The 23,561-nt window shown below is 41.5% G+C and overlaps 1 protein-coding gene across 2 annotated transcripts in view; it reads left to right on the top strand.

The window, feature by feature from the left end:
- Positions 1–23,561, top strand: part of flt1 (fms related receptor tyrosine kinase 1) — a 206,344-nt gene that overhangs the window by 94,425 nt on the left and 88,358 nt on the right. For both annotated transcript variants that reach the window (XM_067986006.1, XM_067986004.1), the window contains exon 11: positions 20,634–20,763. In XM_067986006.1, coding sequence (XP_067842107.1) covers positions 20,634–20,763 — 130 coding nt within the window. The remainder of the gene's footprint in view (positions 1–20,633; positions 20,764–23,561) is intronic.

Genomic DNA, 23,561 nt, shown 5'->3' on the forward strand with positions numbered 1-23,561 from the left:
AATGTAGGTCCCTTACATTCAGAAACGGGAGAATTTATAATGGGGAACAGGGAAATGGCAGAGCAATTAAACAAATACTTTGGTTCTGTATTCACGGAAGAGGACACAAATAACTTCCCAGAAATACTAGGGAACCAAGGGACTAATGAGAAAGAGGAATTAAAGGAAATTAGTATTATGAAAAAAATAGTGCTGGAGAAATTAATGGGACTGAAAGCCGATAAATCGCCAGGACCTGATAATCTGCATCCCAGAGTACTAAAAGAGGTAGCTATGGAAATATTGGATGCATTAGTTGTTATCTTCCAAAATTCAATAGATTATGGAAGAGTTCCTGCAGATTGGAGGGTGGCAAATGTAACCCCACTATTTAAAAAAGGAGGGAAGAGAGAAAACAGGAAACTACAGACCAGTTAGCCTAACATCAGTAGTAGGGAAAATGCGAGAGTCTATTATAAAGGATGTGAAACAGGACACTTAGAAAATATCAACGGGATTAGACAAAGTCAACATGGATTTATGAAAGCGAAATCATATTTGACAAACCTACTGGAGTCTTTTGAGGATGTAACTGGTAGAATAGATAAGGGAGAACCAGTGGATGTGGTTTATTTGGATTTTCAGAAGGCCTTTGATAAAGTCCCACATAAGAGGTTAGTGTGCAAAAGTGAAGCACATGGGATTGGGGGTAATATAGTGGCATGGATTGAAAATTGGTTAACAAACAGGAAACAGAGAGTAGGAATAAATGGGTCTTTTTTGGGGTGGCAGGCAGTGACTAGTGGGGTAGCGCAGGGATCATTGCTTGAGCCCCAGCTATTCATAATATATACCAATGATTTGGATGAGGGAACCAAATGTAATATTTCCAAGTTTGCTGACGACACAAAACTAGGTGGGATTGTGAGTTGTGAGGAGGATGCAAAGAGGCTTCAAGGCGATTTAGACAAGTTGAGTGAGTGGGCAAATACATGGCAGATGCAGTATAATGTGGATAAATGTGAAGTTATCCACTTCGGAAGGAAAAACAGAAAGGCAGCGTATTATTTAAATGGTGATAGTTTGGGGAATGTTGATGTACAAAGGGACCTGGATGTCCTTGTACACTGGTCACTGAAAGCAAACATGCAGGTGCAGCAAGCATTTCGGAAGGCAAATGGTATGTTGGTCTTCATTGCAAGAGGATTTGAGTATAAGAGCAAGGATGTCTTACTGCAGTTATACAGGGCCTTGGTGAGATCACACCTGGAGTATTGTGTGCAGTTTTGGTCTCCTTACCTAAGAAAGGATACACTTGCCATAGAAGGAGTACAGCGAAGGTTCACCAAACTGATCCCTGGGATGGCAGCACTGTTGTATGAGGAGAGATTGGGTCGACTCGGCCTGTATTCACTCGAGTTTAGAAGAATGAGAGGGGATCTCATTGAAACATATAAAATTCTGACAGGGCTAGACAGACAGGATGCAGGGAGGATGTTTCCCCTGGCTGGGGGGTCTAGAACGAGGGTTCCCACTCTCAGGATTTGGGGTAGGACATTTAGGACTGAGATGAGGAGAAATTTCTTCACTCAGAGGAGGGTGAACCTGTGGAATTCTCTACCAGAAGGCTGTGGAGGCCAAGTCACTGAATATATTTAAGATGTGGAGATGCCGGTGATGGACTGGGGTTGACAATTGTAAACGATTTTACAACACCAAGTTATAGTCCAGCAATTTTATTTTAAATTCACAAGCTTTCGGAGGCTTCCTCCTTCACCTGACGAAGGAGGAAGCCTCCGAAAGCTTGTGAATTTAAAATAAAATTGCTGGACTATAACTTGGTGTTGTAAAATCGTTTACAATATATTTAAGAAGGAGCTTGATAGATTTCTAGACACAAAAGGTATCAAGGGGTATGGGGAGAGAGCGGGAATATGGTATTGAGATAGAGGATCAGCCATGATCATATTGAATGGCGGAGCAGGCTCGAAGGGCCGAATGGCCTATTCCTGTTCCTATTTTCTATGTTTCTACACCTCAATCTGCATTTTGTCAAGGACGCGTATTCTTATTATCTATTTCTCTTTTCTTTCTTGCTTCAAGTGTGTTACAAAATGACACTTGTTAGCAAATTTAATGCATCTTCACTTCTTAATTTTAACTATCATATATTTTTTTGCACCATTAACACTGACGCTCTGCCCTTTGCCATTTTTACTGGGTGGCCGAAGGACCTGCCTGTTTCAGGCATTATGCTCCTATTAACATACAAATTAGGATCCTATGATGTACAAAGGACATTGATTGCCATTTTAAGACAGAACTGGTCTGAGTATGTGCCGTGCATGCTCCAACTAGTTTTATGAAATGGCGATACAGGCGAAGAGGCTCCATAAAGGTAACTTAAATTATTTTTGTTGGGCCGGGGGATCATGATTGCTGCTTCAGGCCTCTCAAAAATAATCTGGGCTGCTGCCGCGCCGTAATCCCCCCGCCACCCCGCCATCCAATCACGATCACACCCTCCGGACAAGTTGTACTGTTGGCTAGGCGGCCTCTGGATCGCCCCATATTGTGCTAGCCTGAATCTGGCAAGTTGCATCAAGACACCCATTTGGGGCAGGCAGCTCACCTTTTCTATTTGAATAAGGCCCAGGCTTCTTCGAGCAGATGGCTAGCCCCCTCCATCGATTGGCCGCCCAAAAGATGAAATCAGCCCCAGAGGATTTGGAAGTAGCTGTAAAGTAGATAAATTGTAATCCGTTTGGGGTGAACTGTCTGATTCAAATCCTGGTTCATTCCTGTCCTGGTGCTTGGCAGTATGTGTAGATTTGCTGTCTAAGTAATGAACTGGTCTGTAAAGAAAGGTCAGACCATAAGATGTAAAGAGGTTGAATTCAACTCAGACTGATGACATGCAAAATGTTTTAATGCCCCATGTGAGTAAAGTATGAACAGGAAGTTACAAAGGGACATAGACAAAGTGAGTGAGCAAAACTATAGCAGATGGAGTTCAACGTGGGGAAGTGTGAGATCATCCGCTTTGGATCTGAGAAACACAAATTGGAACATGTTCTTAATGGTAAGAGGGAGTTGGAATTCAGTATTGAGGAAGTGATGCTTCAGTTGTACAGGGCCTTGGTCAGACTGCATTTGGAGTACTGGGTTCAGTGTTGGGCACCACACCTCATGAAAGATATATTAGCCTTGGAAGGGGTACAGTGCAGATTCATCAGAATGATAGGGTTTAAAGGGTTAAATTATGAAGACAGGTTGCATAAACTTGGCTTGTATTCCCTTGAATTTAGAAGGTTAAGGGGTTATCTAATCGAGGTGTTTAAAATGATAAAGGGATTTGATAGTTTCTCTGTATCTACCTAATTTCCTCTGATGACAGAACAAAAAGGCATAATCTTAAAATTAGAGCTAGAGCATTTAGGAGTGAATTCAGGAAACATTTTTCAGAAAGACTGTGGATGCTGCATCAATTGAAATTTTCACGACTGGGATTGATAGATTTTTGTTAGGTGTGGGTATCAAGGGATGGGGAACAAAGGCGGGTAAATGGAGTTGAGGTACAGATCAGCCATGGTTTAATTGAATAGCGGAACAAGCTCCAGAGGCTGAATGGCTTACTCCTGTTCCTATGTTCCTTTTCCTATGACAGTTTTTTTTCACGTATTTGTTTAGGGAGAGGGGATGAAAAGAAAAAAATGCAAACAAAGCACCATACAAAAAAATACTAAGATAATTTTAGAACTAAAACAAAAGAGTACAAATCAGAGGAAGTTGTGCTTAAACTGCAGACTTTGGTCAGACTACATCTTGCATACTGTGTTCAGTTTTGATCACTGAGACCCAAGAAAGACATTCAAATTCTGAAGGCAGTCCGGAGGAGAACCACGAGAGTAATCCTTAACATCAGATAACTGAGTTGTGAGGAAAGACTGCGAAACTTAGGAAGTAACTGAAAGCAGTTATCATAGAGATATATATGATAGTAAATAGTATAGAAAAGGTAAATCCAGAACATTACTTCAAATGATAATAGAGACAAAAGGGGCATCTTCAAATTTGGGGCTAATTTGCTGGCACGGGCATGCTGGACCAAATGGCCTCCTTCTGTGCTGTACCATACTATGCTATTTGGAAGTTTTTTTTTACACACAGTGATTAATAATACATTGGATGGAGCTTTTGTTGGGTAATGGTGGCAAAAGCCCTGAAAGCTTTTAAGAAGGAGTTGATGCAATGATGGGGAGGGACACTGTACTTAGATGAAATAAGCTAGTTTGAATGTCCTTCCGATCCATGAAATGAGGAATCTATCTTGAACTAGGGAGAAATTGAGTACCCTGGGGTATATTTTGCTCTAGGTGTTAAAGGTAATGAAAAAGTAGATCTGAGCAAAAGTGATGATGCCATAACGGCTAATGTCAGCTATCCTCTCAGCTAGAATTGTGCATAAGGAAATCTTCCTTGAGTCATTTTCTTCTGTGCTCACTTAACAGAGGATTAGGATATTTTTGTCAGTTTTCCCAATTAAGTACCAACTTAGGCCAAAACAGCTTAATTACGATTGGCAGGTTTTCTACCATTGTCACTATTGAATTTGTGTTTCATAAAGTTGATGGAAGGAAAACACCTACCAGCTGCCACTTTAGATGGATGTTAAAGCTTTTTTTTCTAAAAGAGCAAAATATACCCCAATTTTTTCAGACATCAGTCAGAACAGATTCCTGTTGTACTTTCATACGATGTCGGGAGGAATTCAGATCCATTAAAGCTGGCTCAGATACCTTGAGCATATTCAGGGCCAATGTAAACAACTTTGTTTTTGTGGCTGAAGTTAATTTGGTTTTAATTCAAATTAACTGCTGACGTGAATAAAAATGGACCATATACGCCATGCACATCAGCAGGATCCAGATTTATTTCAACACTACAACTGCCAGATTGTAGTGTAAATTGAAAGTCCATACACTTTAGGTTTGGGTCAGTGTAAGCAACCAGTCTAATAAAGCAAAAACAGTTTCAACATCTCACAACACACTACGTTATAGCAGTCAATATGTGATAATTGATGGATGCATAGTTTACATACATATACTATCAATTTGCTGCTTTTTAAAAAAATCAAATCTTTTGCTTATTGTGGCACTGCTTTCTGTTTCAGCTGAGGGAGGAATGCATAGAGCTGCAAGGACAGGTGAATAACCATCACAAGGCCAAATTCCAACCTCATCCCAAAGATGTGCATAGAGGTGTAGCTATCGCTATACAGGATAGGACATAGTGACAGTCTTTTCACCTTGTCTTACAATTTATCTAAACTCATCATGCACACGTATAAATTTAGAAAATGATAGTGTCTGTTGCTGCTGGGACTTGAACCACAGCATCTCATCTATTTAGCTATCAGATTATATTTTACATAAGTACTTTGAAAGTACACCTTGTCAAAGTCAAGACCTCTTAACTGGGAAAGAAATATTCATCTCCCCAATCTTGTCTTTTCTGAAAGCATTGATTCATGTTGCCCATGGGTCTTGGCCACTCCTTATTCTTCATTCTTCATTTGTGAGCATAGGTGGCAGACTATTTTACTATGGGAGGCATCACAGCTAAACCCAATCCTACACTTTTGAGTAAGGATCACTGGATAGCGATCGAGAACGGGAGTCCCAACTAACTTTTCTTCCTCTCCTTTCTAGTTAATAAGGATCACACAGAGAACATTTTTTGTTTCCCTACTACCCTGTTCACACTAAAAAAAAGGGAAGTAGGCAGACGAAAACATTTTTAAAATCCTAGTGCCACCGGAGGCCTGAGGCCTGCCCGACTCCATTTTCAAGTGGTACTTGAAATGGACTGCCTGTGCTCTGGCCAAAACATGTGGGAGCTTTCATAAATATTTCAATCAGGGTTCTATGCCAGTGTAGGAGCCTGATGCAGCTTTCAGGTACCAATGTCAGGACCGAGCTAACCAGCGGTCCTTAAAGGGACCACCACAGGCCACTCTGAAAACAGGGCAAAAACCATGGTACCAATGACTTTTGTGGGGGCCAGGAGCAGCATGACAGCTCCTCCTGTCCCCACAAAAATCTTTCCTCCTGCTGCCAGCCGCTTAGTGGCCTCACCAAGATTGACTTCACTCCCCCAACCCCCCAATTAAGGTTTAACTTCTGGCTTGGCTCTGTGAAGGAGGCGCTGGATTTCCCCCCCACTTCCAATCAGTGAGCTTCCTGTCAGTGCCCCTTGAGCACTTGCAGCTTGCTGAACAAATTCAAATGAGGCCCGACCATGAATTTGTTCACGCCTCTCACTAATGCCATTGGAATCGCTTCACCCACCGCTTGCCCTGCGTGCACTATAATTGAAAACCTGCCACACTGTTTCTAAATGTGAATAAGCAGCTTTGGGAGATAAAAGTTAATATGGTAGGAGCAAAGGAAGTTTGTGTTAACTGAATGACACTTAACCTTTTAATCAGCAGTTAAACAGAACTGCAAGCCTCCTCGCACACGCCATCATTGGAATGCAAGCCTCTTTACTCTGCTTCTTTTATCTCAAGAAGTTTGTTTAGTTTGAGAAAAGTGTTGAAAGCAAATTACATACTCTGGTATAATAAGAGTCACTGACTTGAGATCAAGTATTGAGGCAAACTCAATCTGAATTCATGTTGAAGGCAGTTTATGGAGAATTCATCACTCCTCAGGGTGAATTTTGAATTCAGATAGACTCTTTTCTGTTTAGCGATTCTGAATCATTTCCTAATTTGGAGTTGATTTGAATTAACAGTTTTTGTGCAAGTTCCACTGCTAAGAAGTGGTTGTTTAACACATTGGCAGGCAGATAGCAGTGGCCTTCTCTTGCATGGGCCATGGGAGTTTTCTTATCTTACTCTAGCAGAAGGTGCTGCTAGTTTCCTGTGCAAAATCACAGTATATGCTGCTTTCCTCTCGTTGTTTTAGTTTCCTCCCCCCCACAAGACCATTCCCAGCAGCACAATTGTCTCTCACTCTTCAAATGTGGTGCAATGCACTTCCCTTAAGTGCCTGATTAGTGCTTGAGACTCAATCAATCCTGAACATTCCATCACAACTACAATGGTGACAAATATTTTTCAAGGCTTAAATTACTATGACAGCCATGCCCTTTAACAGTACCATGAGAAACTGGTAGTGGGACAAAATTAGATTGTGTTATATATTTAACAGAAAGTGCTTGGCTATGTTTTCATTAACTAACATGTTTTTACAATCTATTTCAAATATCACAATTATCCTTTGTCCAATATCCAATTTTTTCAGTGTTGATAAAAATACTTATTATAAATCTTTCAGATGTTTCCTCCAGAAGGGAGTGTAGTACATTTAGCCTGCGTAAAGAAAAGCTGTTCTTCAAAAAGTATTAGGAAGACTCAAATAACCAATAAGGGAACTTAAATTTTTTTTAATGATATATAGTACAGTTTCATGTGGCATTTGTAAAATTCCTATATAGTGGTGACAGATTTTTCAAACTGGATTATCCATAGGTTTGAAATTTGATACAAACATTCACTGGCATATATACCTATTATAAAATTAGACATTTCTTACACTACCTTTTTCCCCCCTTGTTACTATTTCCGCACTGCTCCAGGTCACTTCAAGCTATACAACATTCCCTGTAAAAAATAGGATGATGGAAGATTGGGGGAGAAATTCAACATCATTGCATGTCATTTACGGGTGTAAAACTGGTACAATGCTGACAAATTTAGCAGTGCAATGGCTGCATCCAATCTGAGCGTGCATTTGGGCGACTGCTAAATTCATCAGGGCCTTTTTTAGGTGGCCTTGAATATGCTAATGAGGAGCCCAACACCTGTTTAAGCACCACTGGAGAAATTCATCAGTGCTTACCAGCGGCTGTCAACAAAACAGGTACTTTTTAAAAAAAACTTACTTTTAAGTGGAGCTGGACGGAGCAGGAATGCTTCTTCCAGCTCCACAAAACTACTGCGAGCTGCTGCCGGCCTGCATTCACCCCTCCTCCCATTCTCCTCCCCACTCCCCGAGGGCCACTGCAGCCCAAATTCCATCCGGCCACACGGGCAAAGTGCCTCTGGAGGCATGACAGGAGGCGGTAGCCTGGTCTGATTAATACAATGAAGCCCAAGGCCCAACTTTTGTTGAGCCTCGGGCCTGCCAGTTTGGGCATGCAGTGGAAGTGGCCAAAAATGGGCCATTAACAAACTTAGACTCAGCAACTCTAGTCAATTTTTCCTCTTTTGTTTGTGCAAGCGACTTTTCCAGGGTTCACAAAAATGGGAATTTGGCACATGCCGAGTGTACTTTTAAATTGTCTGGAGCCATTTTCTGAAAATGATCCCTTAGTATTAATTCACATATTTCATGATAGGATACAGTAGAATATATTTTCTGAATCCTACATCACTGCTGGCTTCTATTGTAGGCAGTGTGCATGTGATTTTCTGATTTGTGATGGCAATGGGCAAGAGCTTGGAACATCTATGCTCATATTCTCTCTCTCTCTGACCATGTCAATAATCATCCAATTCTCACGGTAGTTCCCTATAAATATTCTCCTGAATTTTCCATAGCACTTTAAACTTATGCCTATATGTTTCTGGCATCAAGTCAAAATCGCTTGTTTTACAGCATCATAATCAGCAAAGTCAATTGGTTCTATACATGAAAGCGCTCTAAGTATTTTAAGAACATAAGAAATAGGAGCAGGAGTAGGCCATACCACCCCTCGAGCCTGCTCCGCTATTCAATCAGATCATGGCTGATCTTTGACCTCAACTCCACTTTCCTGCCCAATCCCCATATCCCTTGATTCCCCTAGAGTCCAAAAATCTATCTATCTCAGCCTTGAATATATTCAACGACTCAGCATCCACAGCCCTCTGGAGTACAGAATTCCAAAGATTCACAACCCTTTGAGTGAAGAAATTCCTCCTCATCTTAGTCTTAAATGGCCGACTCCTTATCCTACAACTCTGCCCTCTAGTTCTAGACTCCCCAGCCAGGGGAAACAATCTCTCATCATCTACCCTGTCAAGTCCTCTCATAATCTTCTTCGACAGCACCTCCCAAACCCGCGACCTCTACCACCTAGAAGGACAAGGGCAGCAGGCGCATGGGAACAACACCACCTGCACGTTCCCCTCCAAGTCACACACCATCACGACTTGGAAATATATCGCCGTTCCTTCATTGTCGCTGGGTCAAAATCCTGGAACTCCCTTCCTAACAGCACTGTGGGAGAACCGTCACCACACGGACTGCAGCGGTTCAAGAAGGTGGCTCACCACCACCTTCTCGAGGGCAATTAGGGATGGGCAATAAATGCCGGCCTTGCCAGCGACGCCCACATCCCGTGAACGAATAAAAAAAAAATCTTATATGTTTCAATGAGATCACCTCTCCTTCTTCTAAACTCCAGAGAGTATAGGCCCATTTTATTCAACCTCTCCTCATAAGACAACCCTCTCATTCCAGGAATTAATCTATTGAACCTTCGTTGCACCCCCTCTAAGGCAAATATATCCTTCCTTAGATAAGAAGACCAAAACTGTACGCAGTACTCCAGTTGAGGTCTCACTAAAGCCCTGTACAATTGTAGTAAGACTTAGAATCATAGAAAGGTTACGGGATGGAAGGAGGCGTTTCGGCTCATTGAGTCCATGCCGGCTCTATGCAAGAGCAATCCAGCTAGTCCCATTCCCCAGCCCTATCCCCGTAGCCCTGCAAACTTTTTCCTTTCAAGTACTTATCCAGATCCCTTTTGAAGGCCATGATTGAATTTGCCTCCACCATCCCCTCAGGCAGTGCATTCCAGATCCTAACCACTCGCTTTGTAAAAAAGATTTTCCTCATATCACCTTTGGTTCTGTTGCCAATCACCTTAAATCTATGTCCTCTGGTTCCTTACTCTTGTACTCCAACCCCATTGCAATAAGGGCCAATATGCCATTTGCTTTTCTAATTGCTTGCTGTACCTGCATGCTAATCTCTCTGAACACCAACATTTAATAGTTTCTCACCAGTAAAAACATATTCTGTTTTTCTATTCTTCCTACCAAAGTGAATAACCTCACATTTCCCGACATTATACTCCATCTGTCACCTTCTTGCCCATTCACTTAACCTGTCTATATCCCTTTGCAGACTCTTTGCCCTCCTCACAGCTTACTTTCCCACCTAGCTTTGTATCGTCAGCAAACTTGGATACATTACACTCGGTCTCTTCATCTAAGTCATTAATATAGATTGTAAATAGCTGAGGCCCAAGCACCAATCCTTGCAGCACCCCACTAGTTACAGCTTGCCAGCCTGAAAATGACCCATTTATCCCTACTCTCTGTTTTCTGTCCTGTAACTAATCCTCTATCCATGCTAATATGTTACCCCCAACCCTATGAGCCCTTATCTTGTGTAACAACCATTTGTGTGGCATCTTATCAAATGCCCTTTGAAAATCCAAATATGCTACATCCACTGGTTCCCCTTTATCTGCCCTATCAGTTACATCCTTAAAAAAACTCTAATAAATTTGTCAAACATGATTTCCCTTTCATAAAACCATGTTGACTATGCCTAATCATATTATGATGTTCTAAGTGCCCTGTTACCACTTCCTTAATAATGGATACCAGCATTTTCCCGACCACTGATGTCAGGCTAACTGGCCTATAGTTCCCGGTTTTCTCTCTCCCTCCTTTCTTGAATAGCAGGGTTACATTTGTTTCCTTCCAATCCGCTGGGACCGTTCTTGAATCTATGGAATTCTGTAAGATCATAACAAATGCATCCACTATCTCTGCAGCCACCTCTTTTAGAACCCTCGGACGTCGGCCATCAGGCTCAGGGGATTTATTGGCTTTTAGTCCCATTAGTTTCTCTAGTACTTTTTCTTTACTGATACTAATTACTTTAAGTTCCCCACTCTCATTAGCCCCTTGGTTCCCCACTATTTCTGGTATGCTTTTTGTGTCTTCTACTGTGAACGCAGCTACAAAAATATTTATTTAATGTCTCTGCCATTTCCTGATTCCCCATTATAATTTCTCCTGTCTCAGCCTCTAAGGGACCAACGTTTACGTTTGCTACTCTCTTCCTTTTTACATACTTGTAGAAGCTCTTACAATTCGTTTTTATATTTCTTGCTAGTTTACTTTCTTAGTCTATTTTCTCCCGTTTTATCAATTTTTTGATTGTCCTTTGCTGGTTTCTAAAACTCTCCCAATCATCAAGCTTACCACTCTTCTTGGCAACATTATAAGCCTCTTCTTTTAACCCTTAACTGCTTTAGTTAGGCACGGATGGATCACTTTTCCGTGGAGTTTTTATTTCTCAGTGGATTATATATTTGTTGAGAATATTGAAATATTTCTTTAAATGTTTGCCATTGCTTATCAACCGTCATACCCTTTAATCTAATTTCCCAATCTATCTTAGCCAGCTTGCCCCTCATTCCTATGTAATTGGCTTTGTTTAAATTTAAGACTCTAGTTTCTGACTTAAGTATCTCACTCTCAAACTCAATTTGAAATTCTATCAGATTATAATCACTCTTCCCCAGAGGATCCTTTACTGTGAGATTACTAATTAACCCTGTCTCATTACACAATACAAGATATAAAATAGCCTGTTCCCTGGTTGGTTCAATGATGTATTGCTCTAGGAAACTGTCTCGAATGCATTCCATGAACTCGTCCTCCAGACTACCTTTGCCAATTTGATTTGCCCAGTCTATATGAAGATTAAAGCCCCCCAAGGTTACCGCATTACCTTTGTTACGAGCTCCTATTATTTCATGTTTAATACTCTGTCCAACTGTAAAACTACTATTCGGGGGCCTATAAACTACTGTCACCAATGTTTTCTGCCCTTTGTTATTTCTTATTTCCACCCATACTGATTCTACTTCCTGATCTTCTGAGCCAAGATCCTTTCTCAACACTGTTTTTATGTCATCCATTATTATTAGGGCTACACTCCCTCCTTTTCCATTCTGCCTGACTTTTCTAAAATCATGTACCCTGGAATATTTAGTTCTCAATCTTGCTCACTTTGCAATCAAGTCTCTGTAATAGCTATTAGATCAAACCCATTTATCTCTATTTGTGCAACTAATTTGTCTATCTTGTTATGAATGCTCTGTGAATTCAGATAAAGAGCCTTTAATTTTGATTTTTTTTTTACCATTTTTTCCTGCTTTGACCTTATTTGTTGATGCACTATTACTGGTAAACTCTCTGTCCCTTCCTGCCACACTCTGCTTATCTTTACCCAAATCACTACACTGCTCTGTTGACTTGACTTTCCTCATTAGATTTCTAAATTTCACTTCACCTGCCACTTCCTGACCCATTTTTAGTTTAATGCCCTAACTACAGTCCTAGTTATTCGATTTGCCAGGACGCTGGTCGCAGCCCAGTTTAAGTGGAGCCCGTCCCAATGGAACAGCTCCCTTTTTCCCCAGTTTGCTGCATGCTTCATAATTTTGCAGTACAGTGAGGAATCAACATGGTACAATTGATGAAGGAAGGCACTGAGCATCAGCATGGAGAGGACTTGTAGGCGGCTAACCGGAGATGTCAGCCAGCAGGACCTCCTTGAGGAGACCTTCTCATAATTACCTCATCCACCCTTTGCATAAACAGTCCTCCCTACATTTTCACCATGTCCTTAACAAATGCAGTTTCAACCATTATTTTTCAAATTTCTGCTATTTCTGTTTCCTGATGATACAATGTCCAACATCATAACAAGAACACTCCCTGGCCACAGTACAACTTAAGTGCAGCCAAATTTTATTTCTCTAAATGTGATCTCTGTGTCTCGCTAGTATTTGTCACCTTGATGCTGCCTTTTGTTGATAGTGTGCGATTGGTGTGTTCTACTACTTAATCTACTGCTTCTGCTAATTGCTCCCCCTGTAGCTGGATCATTGAGGTGACTGGCCGCTGCATATCTGTGAGAGGCTCTTGAAATAGAAGTTGCCCTTGACCTCTCTGAACAGAGGCCTGAGATAGCCCAGCTCTGCGTGCTGTGTCACTTCAGCAGTTGTGGGGACAGCCTGGCCCTGCCTTGTACTTGTGTAGTCATTGGAGAGGAGTAGCAAAATAATGCGGTGTGTTGTCATCCTGAGTGACACTGACATTACTCATGGCCATTCCACACCTGCCCTGTTCCTAGGTACCACCTCAACATGTCCACAGATCTGTGTGACAGCAGACTCAATGCAGTAATGAGATTAATGAAGCCCCTATCGACGGCTCTCTCCATACGATCCCAAGCTTGACCAAGGAGGAGACGATGGAGCCCAAGGGGTGTATGGCAGCAGTCTGAGCGTTTATGACCGATGCATTGATTGGCCTTAGGGCCTCTACTGTGGCAGGAAGGAGGGAGGCTTCATTGCAAATGTCCCTGGAGTTGCCATGCACTTTATATTATGTTGAATCTGTGCATCAAAACAACACACAGGTGTGTACTCCTCCACATTAACTACCATGAATTTCTGCTCTCTAACGTTCAATGTATATCATCCAGTAGACTGTCCTCAAACTCACTCACGAAATCTTCCAAGGTGGATGTAATTGTGTTGTTGTTTTGCAGTGTTAGATTAAGGGAAAGTGCATATTTTTTATTTGTTTGTTTTGCCTGATGTGAGTGATACTGGCAAGGCAGCATTTGTTGCCATCCCTAGAGTCAACCGGGCCTAAAGTCACCTGTAATCAGACCAGGTAGAGGTGGCAGGCCTCGTTCCCTGAAGGACATTAGTGAACCAGTTAGGTTTTTACAACAATCTGGCAGCATTCATGGTAATTTTTTTCTAGTGCTGATTTTATTGAATTCAATTACTGTCACCTGTTGTTAGTTAGAATGTTCCTGTAGATTCCTGGTCCCCAACACACCTACAAGAAGAGAAGAGGAATGTGTGTTACAATGCTGTCTCGATGACAACTTAATGAGATGTTGCTATAACAAAATGCATTGATTTGTCCATGGCATAATATTTTTTTGTTTGCTCTATCTTTTTATTGTATAGTACCTTTGGGATTAAAACCGTGTTGAATTAAAGAAATTACCTAAACTGGCTGTTACACATTAGTATGGAGACAAAGAGATGCATCTATAGATTGCTGCAATGTAGCAGTAGGTAACTTTACTATGATATTGCTTGTTAAGTTCAAAGCCATTAGTTTTATTTCGTTCAATGAAGGATTTTCTGATACCTGTATACGGATGTTGGTCGACTAAACCTGTCTAACTCCCAGTTTAACACTTCAGTTCAACAGGGACAGAGTGACTGGGAGATCAGTTGGATCAGTCTTTGAACTCAACTGTAAGTGGTAGCTGTATGTGTTTGGGTAAACACCATTTTGTTTCCCTTTTGTCCTGGGAATCAAGGAAAGACTTGATCTGTTGGGAGGGTTTATTGTAGTCCATTTGATGGACAGCTCTGTACCCAAGAGCTGCCTGATATAAGTTTATATTTGGCAGCCTTCCCAGCTCACCAATCCTTTTGAAATCAACAGAAAGAGAGAAACAGGAAGCTTTGGGGAAGGTTACCATTGAACCCCTACATGAGGTATTGCTCAAGAATGTGTTTCAGGTCCAGTTTTACATTGAGTTTTATAATGATTGATTTCGGCAGGAGGATATGAAGGGATACTCATGTATCAGTGTGTTGCCCATAATGACTGTGATTACAAGAACAAACATTATGGAGATACTGTAGATGGAAGGAAATTGTTAGGGGAACAGCAGTTGAGGATGGCAGAAATGAGCAGTTGGTGGGAACGTGCATGATGAGCAATCATGGGAAGCTTGCAAAGTATTGTTAGACTGTGTGGGCGGAAGCTAACTATTCATGTCATTGGATTAGTATGAAGGTTAGGTGGGTGTTACTTTCTTGAGGTTTCTTTACTTTTTTTATTCTATTTTTAATTTTTTTCAGTTTCTGTGTTTCAGACTATCCTTGTAAGTGAGCTCTAGCTCCTTATGTCCCAGAGACTGTTTTCATCTGCCCAGAGAGCTAGATAAATGTATAGTGTGCCCAGGGAGCACACAGTGAACCCACTTCAGTTTATTTCAGTTATGTGCCCTCACATGATCCTCTTTGTTTTCAAAAGTTGGCAGAGTAACACTATTCTAGACTTTGACCTGATCTCTAACTGCCAAACAAATTTATTAAAGAGTAACATAACAAATATTTTTTTACAGTATTTAAGCTTAGGTAGGTCCCCTTGTGGTAAAAAAAACAATAAATAGCTTGCAACTGCTGTGCTAAATTATGATGCAAGTAATATTTTTGATTCTATAAGTAATACCTATGATTCTTATTTTCCTCTTCTCACTGTCCCCAGAAGCTTTTCTGGCCTGACTCTTTCTTCTCAAAGGTTTCAGAAACTGATTCCAACAATGCCTTCAAAAAAGTGATTGGGATCAAGCAAATTGAAATAACTGGTGAATTCAAAAAAAGCTGCAAAGCAATCATATATTTTAACAAATACCACAAGATAACCCTCAGATGTCAAGCACGGATAAATTGATTTAAACCTTTAATTGTATTAAGTTCACCTGGAATACGGGTCTAAATTTTTTGGATAAATGCCAATGATGAAGAACTCATCATTGCCATAGCATATAAATGGACAGAAAATCAATGAACAGATAATTGTACCAGTAATTTCCTGCTGGCAGTACTCTGAAAATTTAGGCCTTGACTTTTGTGAGTGAAGGTGGTTTTTAAACCCCTGTTCACCATGACAGAATTTAGAGGCTGATATCATGCTATATCTTGGACAATAATGCTTTGTTTTGGGCCCAATTGGGTCTCCTACCTTAAGCCACTGGGGAGGTCATTAAATCTTTTGTAACAATGCAGCTAGATCGACTGAACAGCACTGTTTAAATGTGCTGCTGTCTCCTGCCAGGCACCCTGATTCACTTGTTTTGCCACCTGAAAAGCATCTGTTGGATGGGGGACCTCCCTCCTCTGATCTACTTGTTTAAGTAATATGGGAAAATTGGGACACCTGCTGCTTCCACAACTACTAGATGACGTGGTTGAATTCCTTTGTATTCCCTTTTACTGACAAAAAAACACCAATGCTCGCTAATGGGTAAGCTCTCAATGAGAGGTGTTAAGAGTTCACCCACAATATGTTAATCATGCTGAACCCAGAAACATAAGCAGGTTCAGCACACCAGTGGTCAGATCAGTGCTAAGATTGCAGTGCCTAACATGCCCGAATGGAAGGCCAAGAACAAAATCAGCACCAAATGGGGGGAAAATTGGATAGGGCCTGTTTTTGGGTGGGAGCGGCACGATCCGCTAATACACCGCGCCCAGTGGGCCCTGCGCAGGCAGGACGAGATTTTTGTCAGGCCTGAGGACTCACCTGTAATCTGCGTTGGAAATCAGCGTTGAACGAGGATTATGTGCAATTCATACTTTCCACCAGCAGTAGGAGCTCCAATCTCTTAAAGGCAGGCTGTTTGTTAGAAATCTCTTAAAGGTAGCTGGTACCTGTTATTTGCTGAATATAACAGCCTGCTGTCTGCACGGAGTCTGAACGGAGATCAGACATCACACACGTAAAGCACAGATGCAAGTCCCATCCCTATGTTTACATACTGATGAGTTATGTTTGAATAAAGGGTGCGCACCACAAAATCCCACATCCTCCAATCTGCATGCCAGACCTCACCAATCTGCCGATCTGAGAGTCCACGCACCAAGGTTCTCTGCTGATGCACCAGAGGCCTTGGTGCAAGAGGTGGACAGAAGGAGGGACATCCTATATCCACGGGGGGTGGGGGAAGCAAGAGGCCCTCCAGACATACACCTAAAATGCAGTGGGAGGCAGTAGGGGATGAAGTCAATTCCAGGCACACAACATCATGAACATGGATGCAGTACAGGAAGAAGTTCATTGCTTTGACATGAGTGGCCAAGGTCTCCTACCAACTGCACCACTAGCCGCATCCATTCCTCCACGCACTAAACCCCCAACACTCACCTACCAACAATCTCTTTCCATCAGTACTCAACTCTTCCAATCAGATGCTACCTCTCACCCTCACACATTACCACTGTTGCAAGCCGCTGACCGGCAACTCACAGGCCACACACACTGGCAGCTATTCACACACGACAGGCACATTGCCCAGACACATGTTCTGCTTTCTTGCAGGAGAAGGTAGCGCATATCAGTAGCAGCACGTGGCAGTGGCATTCAGCCCCTTGAATCTGTTCGACCATTCAATGAGATCATGGTGGACCTGTGACCTAACTCCATATATCCGCCCATTCTAATCCCACCTTCCAGCACCTGGTCCGTAGCCCTGCAGCTTACAGCACTTTAGGTGCAGGTCCAGGTACTTTTTAAAGAGTTGAGGTCCTTGCCTCTACCACCAATTCGGGCAGCGAATTCCATACACCCACCACCCTCTGGGTAAAAAAGTTTTTCCTCATGTTCCCTCTAATCCTTCTGCCAATCAGCTTAAATCTATGTCCTCTAGTTCTTGAACTCTTCACTAGGGGAAACAGGTATTCCCTGTCTACTCTATCTGGGCACCTCATAATTTTGTACACCTCAATCAAGTCACCCCTCAGCCTCCTCTGCTTCAAGGAAAACAACCCCAGCCTATCCAATCTCTCCTCTTGGCTGCAATTTTCAAGCCCTGGCAACTTTCTTGTAAATCTTCTCTGCACTCTCTTCAGTTACATACCTTCCTGTAATGTGGTGACCAGAACTGCACACAATACTCCAGCGGTGGCCTTACCAGCGTTTTATACAGTTCCATCATTACATCCCTGCTTTTGTATTCTATACCTCGGCTAATAACGGAGAGCATTCCATATGCCTTCTTCACAACCTTATCTAGCTGTACTGCCACCTTCACGGACCTGTGTACATGTACTCCAAGGTCTCTCATTTCCTCTATCCCTCTCAATATATTCCCGTTTACTGTGTATTCCCTTTTACTGTTTGCCCTCCCTAAGTGCATTACCTCACACTTCTCCGGGTTGAACGCCATTTTCCACTTTTCCGCCCACTTCACCAACACATTGATATCTTTTTGGAGTCCACAGCCTCTTCACTATCAACTACACGGCCAATTTTTGTGTCGTCTGCAAATTTGCCAATCATGCCTCCTACATTCAAGTCCAAATCTTTAATATATGCCACAAACAGCAAGGGACCCAACACTGAGCCCTGTGGCACAACACTGGAAATGGATTTCCATTCGCAAAGACATCCATCGACTTTTATCTTATGTTTCCTGTTACTGAGCCAATTTTGGATCCAATTCGCCACATTTCCCTGTATCCCATGGCCTTTTACCTTTCTGACCAGTCTGCCATGTGAGACCTTGTCAAATGCCTTACTAAAATCCATGTAGACAACATCCACTGCACTACCCTCATCAATCCTCCTTGTCACTTCCTCAAAGAATTCAATCAGATTTGTAAGGCATGAGCTTCCCTGAACAAATCCATGCTGACTATCCCTGATTAAACCATGCCTTTCCAAGTGACAGTTTATACTATCTCTCAGTATTGATTCTAATAGTTTGTCCACCACCAAGGTAAGACTGACCGGCCTACAATTGTTTGGCCTTTCCCCCGTACCCTTTTTAAACAATGGTACTACGTTTGCAGTCTTCCAGTCCTCCGGTACCTTCCCTGTATCTAGTGAGGATTGGAAAATGATCCTCAGAGCATCCGCTATTTCCTCCTTGGCTTCCTTCAATATCCTAGGAAACAATCCATCCGGCCCTGGTGACTTATCAACTTTCAAGGATTCCTGTCCCTCTAGTACTTCCTCTCTGGTTATGTTTACCTTATCCAATATTTCACACCTCTCCTCTTTAACCGCTACATCTGGATCATCCCTTTCCTTTGTGAATACGGAGACAAAATATTCATTTAAAACCTTACCCACATCCTCTGCTTCTACACACAAGCTACCCTTATCATCCCTGATTGGTCCCACCTTTTCCTTAACTATCCTCTTGTTCTTAATGTACTGATAAAACATTTGGGTTTTCTTTGATCTTACTAGCCAATATTTTTTCATGCCCTCTCTTTGCTTTCCTAATTTCCTTTTTTACGTCATCCCTGTACTTTCTATACTCCTCTAAGCTTTCTGCAGTATTTAGTTTTCTGTGACAGTCATTAGCTTTCTTTTTCTGCGTTATCTTGCCCCGAATACTTCTAGACAACCAGTGCCACCCTTTTTCTTTGGTTCACCCCTTGGTTCACAGAAATCGATCATTCTCAGATTTAGAATTCACAATTGAGCTAGCATCAACTGCCGTTTGCAGAAGAGCTTCCCAAATTTCTCACAACTGTTGCATGTAGAAGCATTTCCTAACTTCACTCCTGCACATCCTGGCTCTAAATGCTAGGCTATACCTCCTAGTCCTAGTATTCAAGTATAGGAGACCTCCAAACACAGTTACAAATGTCTCAGCAGCCAGAAGCAATAATCCAGCCACTAACCTGTAAATCCTGCATGGTCCCTTTAAATAGCACCGGCAGGGTGGGGTCCTCCAGGCACTCTAAGACACGTTCAGATGGTCGGGGTTAAGACTGTGCGTTGAGTTGAACGTTAAGACCCAAAATGGTGTCTATCACTTTAAATCAGCATTGTACACTGATTGAAGCCATTTTCTCCCTACTTTACTTGATTCCAGCGTTCGTTATCTGCGCCTGCGCTAACTCCTATACCAAAATGGCGTCTGGCACACGTCACGCTGGAAACGAGCGTGCACATCTAAGACGCCATCTTGGACGTCAGAGAGGCTGTGTAGCGCCGAAACAACGGGCGTACACGGCCCAATTTAGCACCCAATGTGTTTATGCAATTCAACACAAAGTCTACAATCCTGAAAATCCGCGGCCATTCTGATGTACTCCCATTGTAATTTTGGTAGAAGTTCACTGGAAACTAGGCAGGGATGTGGATGTGCCAGGTTCCGGTCTTGTGGTGAACTTTCTGCAATGGCTTGCTGTGAGCAAAGTCTTTTCCCGCCCCACGATCCAAACATGGCTATTGTTGTAGGGGAGGGGGTGGGATGATGACTGCAAAAGTTGAAGTTCCTGCCCCCTGAGCCTTCAGTGGGACCTGACGTATGGTCGGTGAAGGTATGCCTGGTAAGAGCAGATGTATCTCGCTGACCAGGATAGAAGTGGGACCCACCTGGATGCCTAGGCAGGGATTGAGGCCTATCCCTCCTCAAAAGGAGCCGAATTTTTTTTTAAAAATAGTCTTCAATCCATCTCCCTTACTAAGAGGTCTTTTAGGAATATTATAAAACCAGCATCCTTGGCTAAGGTTCCCAGTGGGAGCATCTCGGCATTTATGCCCAGATGTGTCCAATCGTGGATTTTTGGGGCCTATATCTTTGGGAAACCATCTGTAGTTATATGGGTGAAGAAACATTTTATTTTGGATTTTGCTGTATTCTTGGTATCTTTTACGCATTAGTTTTCTTAAAGTTAGCTTCTTTTTAAAAAGGTGAATGGTTTCCATTTTATTGCCAATGGCCTGATTCTTAGTGAAATCATGCATGCATTTTATCATTACTATAATGATTCTTAAATGCTGTTTCCAGATGTGAAGCATACTCAGAGACCAAAAGCAGCATTGTTTTTCTGGATGCACTTGGCAGCAGCATCAATATGACTGGAAATAAGATTCACAGCATTAGTGAAAGAACAGAATTACTGGAAGGGAAATATAAGGTATTTAAGAATTAAAATGCATCTACAAATATTTATGTACCAATTCTGATAAATATTGTTCAAGTACTTTGGAAATATAATAAATATTTGTTTTTATCTGCAGATAAAATTATTTTGGTATATTAAGGGCATTTCTGTGGCTTTCTTCCTCTTCTTCCCTTACTTCTCTCCCCACATACATACACCATCTCTTTTGGGAGGGCAGGACACCTATTTCCAGACCTATGCTTTAGCCACTCTATAACCAAACATTAACAGTTACACAAAAGCAATCTCACCTTCATCATGGGGAAACACCTGACCTCCAGTTGTATGTGTATATAAATTTGTAGGGCTTAAATTTTTTAATTAATGGATCTTAGAGTTGAGGCTTTTTATATTTTTGGTAAATAAGATTTTGTCTTCATTTTTTTAAGTTACTTCCTGTCCATTCCCCTCTGGGATTGGATTTGAATTCAACCCTTGCCAATGGGAATAAAGTTTCCACTTCCTGTTGGCAAAAGGCCTGTATATGAAATGGGTTTAGCTCATCTAAACCCAGTTCAAAATGGGTGTGAGAGTACAGCACAAAACATGAAAATACATGCCTCAAATAGTACATTTTTAGTCGTTTTTTGGCATTTATAATGGGATGGTCTTACATACGAAAATGCTGGACAGGAAAAGGCCAGCTGCTCCACACAGTCACGATGCCTTTAGCATTATGATTCACAACACCACCCCACCGCCAGCAGCCATGTAATCTCCTGGGAGAGGCTAAAATCAAGGTCAATTTAGGGAGAAAAAAAATCTGGAAAATTTCTCTCCAGAGACTTGAGCACATAATCCAGGCTGACACTTCAGTGCAGTATTGAGGGAGTGCTGCACTGTTGGAGGTGCTGACTTTTGAATGAGACATTAAACCGAGGCCCCATCTGCCCTCTCAGGTGGACGTAAAAGATCCTGTGACACTCTTCAGAAAGGAGCTGGGGCGTTCTCCCCGATGTCCTGGCCAATATATATCCCTCAACCAGCATCACTGGAACAGACTATTTGGTCAGTATCTTATTGCTGTTTGTGGGATCTTGCTGTGCACAAAATGGCTGCCATGTTTCCTACATTACAGCAGTGAATACACTTCAAAAAGTACCTAATTGACTATAAACTGCTTTAGGATGTTCTGAGGTTGTGAAAGTGGCTATATAAATGCAAGTTCTTTCTTTTTATATAATTCTGAAATCATTCAGTGGATTATTTTGCAAATTAATGCAGTGCATAATAATAGTTAGAATTTGATGGTATTTGGGTCAGCACTAGTGTGATTGGAGTCCTATTGCTGTAGTAAAATTGGATGTGCCAATTCGAATATTACCCCAATCAACCATACTACTACTATATTAATCCTATGCTCACATCAAATAATTATCAATGAAAACAATGGTCAATGTTTTTTTTCTGCACTTTCTCTTATTCTTGCTCTCTGTTTCTCTTACTCTGCACTTCATCCAATTCTTTAAGAGGAAAGAACTTGCATTCATATTTCATCTTATCGTGTCCTGAGGATGTCTCAAAGCACTTTACAATCAATGGGTTACTTTTAAAGTGCAGTCCCCGTGATTATGTAGGCAAGCACGGCAACCAATTTTGCACACAGCATGGTAACACAAATAGCAAATGAATGAATGTTGTTAGTGGTGTTGGTTGAGGGACAAATGTTGGCCAGGGCACGTGGAGAATTCGCTGTTCTTTGATTAGCATCATGGGATCTTTTATATCTACTTAGAGTCTGGCCTCAGTTTAACATTTCATCTAAAAGGCTGTAGTATCTTTGAGAATGCAGCACTCCCTCAGTATTGCACTGAAGTCTCAGTCTAGATGAAATACTTGAGTATTTAGTGGAGCTTGAAGCCATGACCTCTGACTACTAAATGAGTCAGATTGATGCTTTTTTTCTTTCTCCTCTTTCAGTCTCTAATGGTTACTGAGATAAGCTGTGCCTATGTGCTGCAACAGTATGAATGACAATGAATATTAGCAGAGGAATCAAAGAAATGTCATGATTGTCTAAGAATCCCAGAGAATCTTGCTGCAGGATGCCCTAGAGATCTAGTGCTCTTAGGAATTTGTTGCCTGTATCACGTTTTTTAAACTGAAATCCTTTGAAAAAGTAAAATCTTTTAGTGATGGGAGCGCTGCAGTTTTTAAAAATTCTGCTGAGTTTCACCATGGAAAATAAAGTTAATTAGTGATCACTTGGACACTGGCTATCTCTACAATGCTTAGCACATTGCAGTACAACACGTACATATATTCAAAAAAAATTAATGGTATATTATGTTGTTGGACACTTCTTTGTACATACAATATTTTGGGTAGTACACTTCTATACAAAAACTATGAAAAATTTGCGTGGAGGAACATTTAAACTGTTATCGCTACTTGTACATTATGAGACTGAGTCCCTGAAAACAAGGAATGGTAGGTCAAAGGTTTTATCAGAATAGACAATATAATGATGGTAATGTAATTAATGCTCTTCTTAATATGACCCCTAACATTTAAAGATAGTATGTATCGGGTTTGAAGGAAAGCAGAGGAAATGAGCACAAATTCACTCTGATTAAAACAGAACGATGACCGTAATGTTTTAGCAACATTTCCGTACAAACTACTTTATAGATGAGGAGAGCTCAGCAAAGTAATTATAATATGGCAGAGCTAGTGCCCTTAAATTATTACACTCTGTTAAAAAAGCTCTATCACTGCTTTCCTGAGAGATAAGGTTTCCATACGCCACACCCCAAAGGTCATGCCATTCT

Source organism: Heptranchias perlo, chromosome 6, assembly GCF_035084215.1.
Source record: "Heptranchias perlo isolate sHepPer1 chromosome 6, sHepPer1.hap1, whole genome shotgun sequence".
Taxonomy (NCBI): Eukaryota; Metazoa; Chordata; class Chondrichthyes; order Hexanchiformes; family Hexanchidae; genus Heptranchias; species Heptranchias perlo.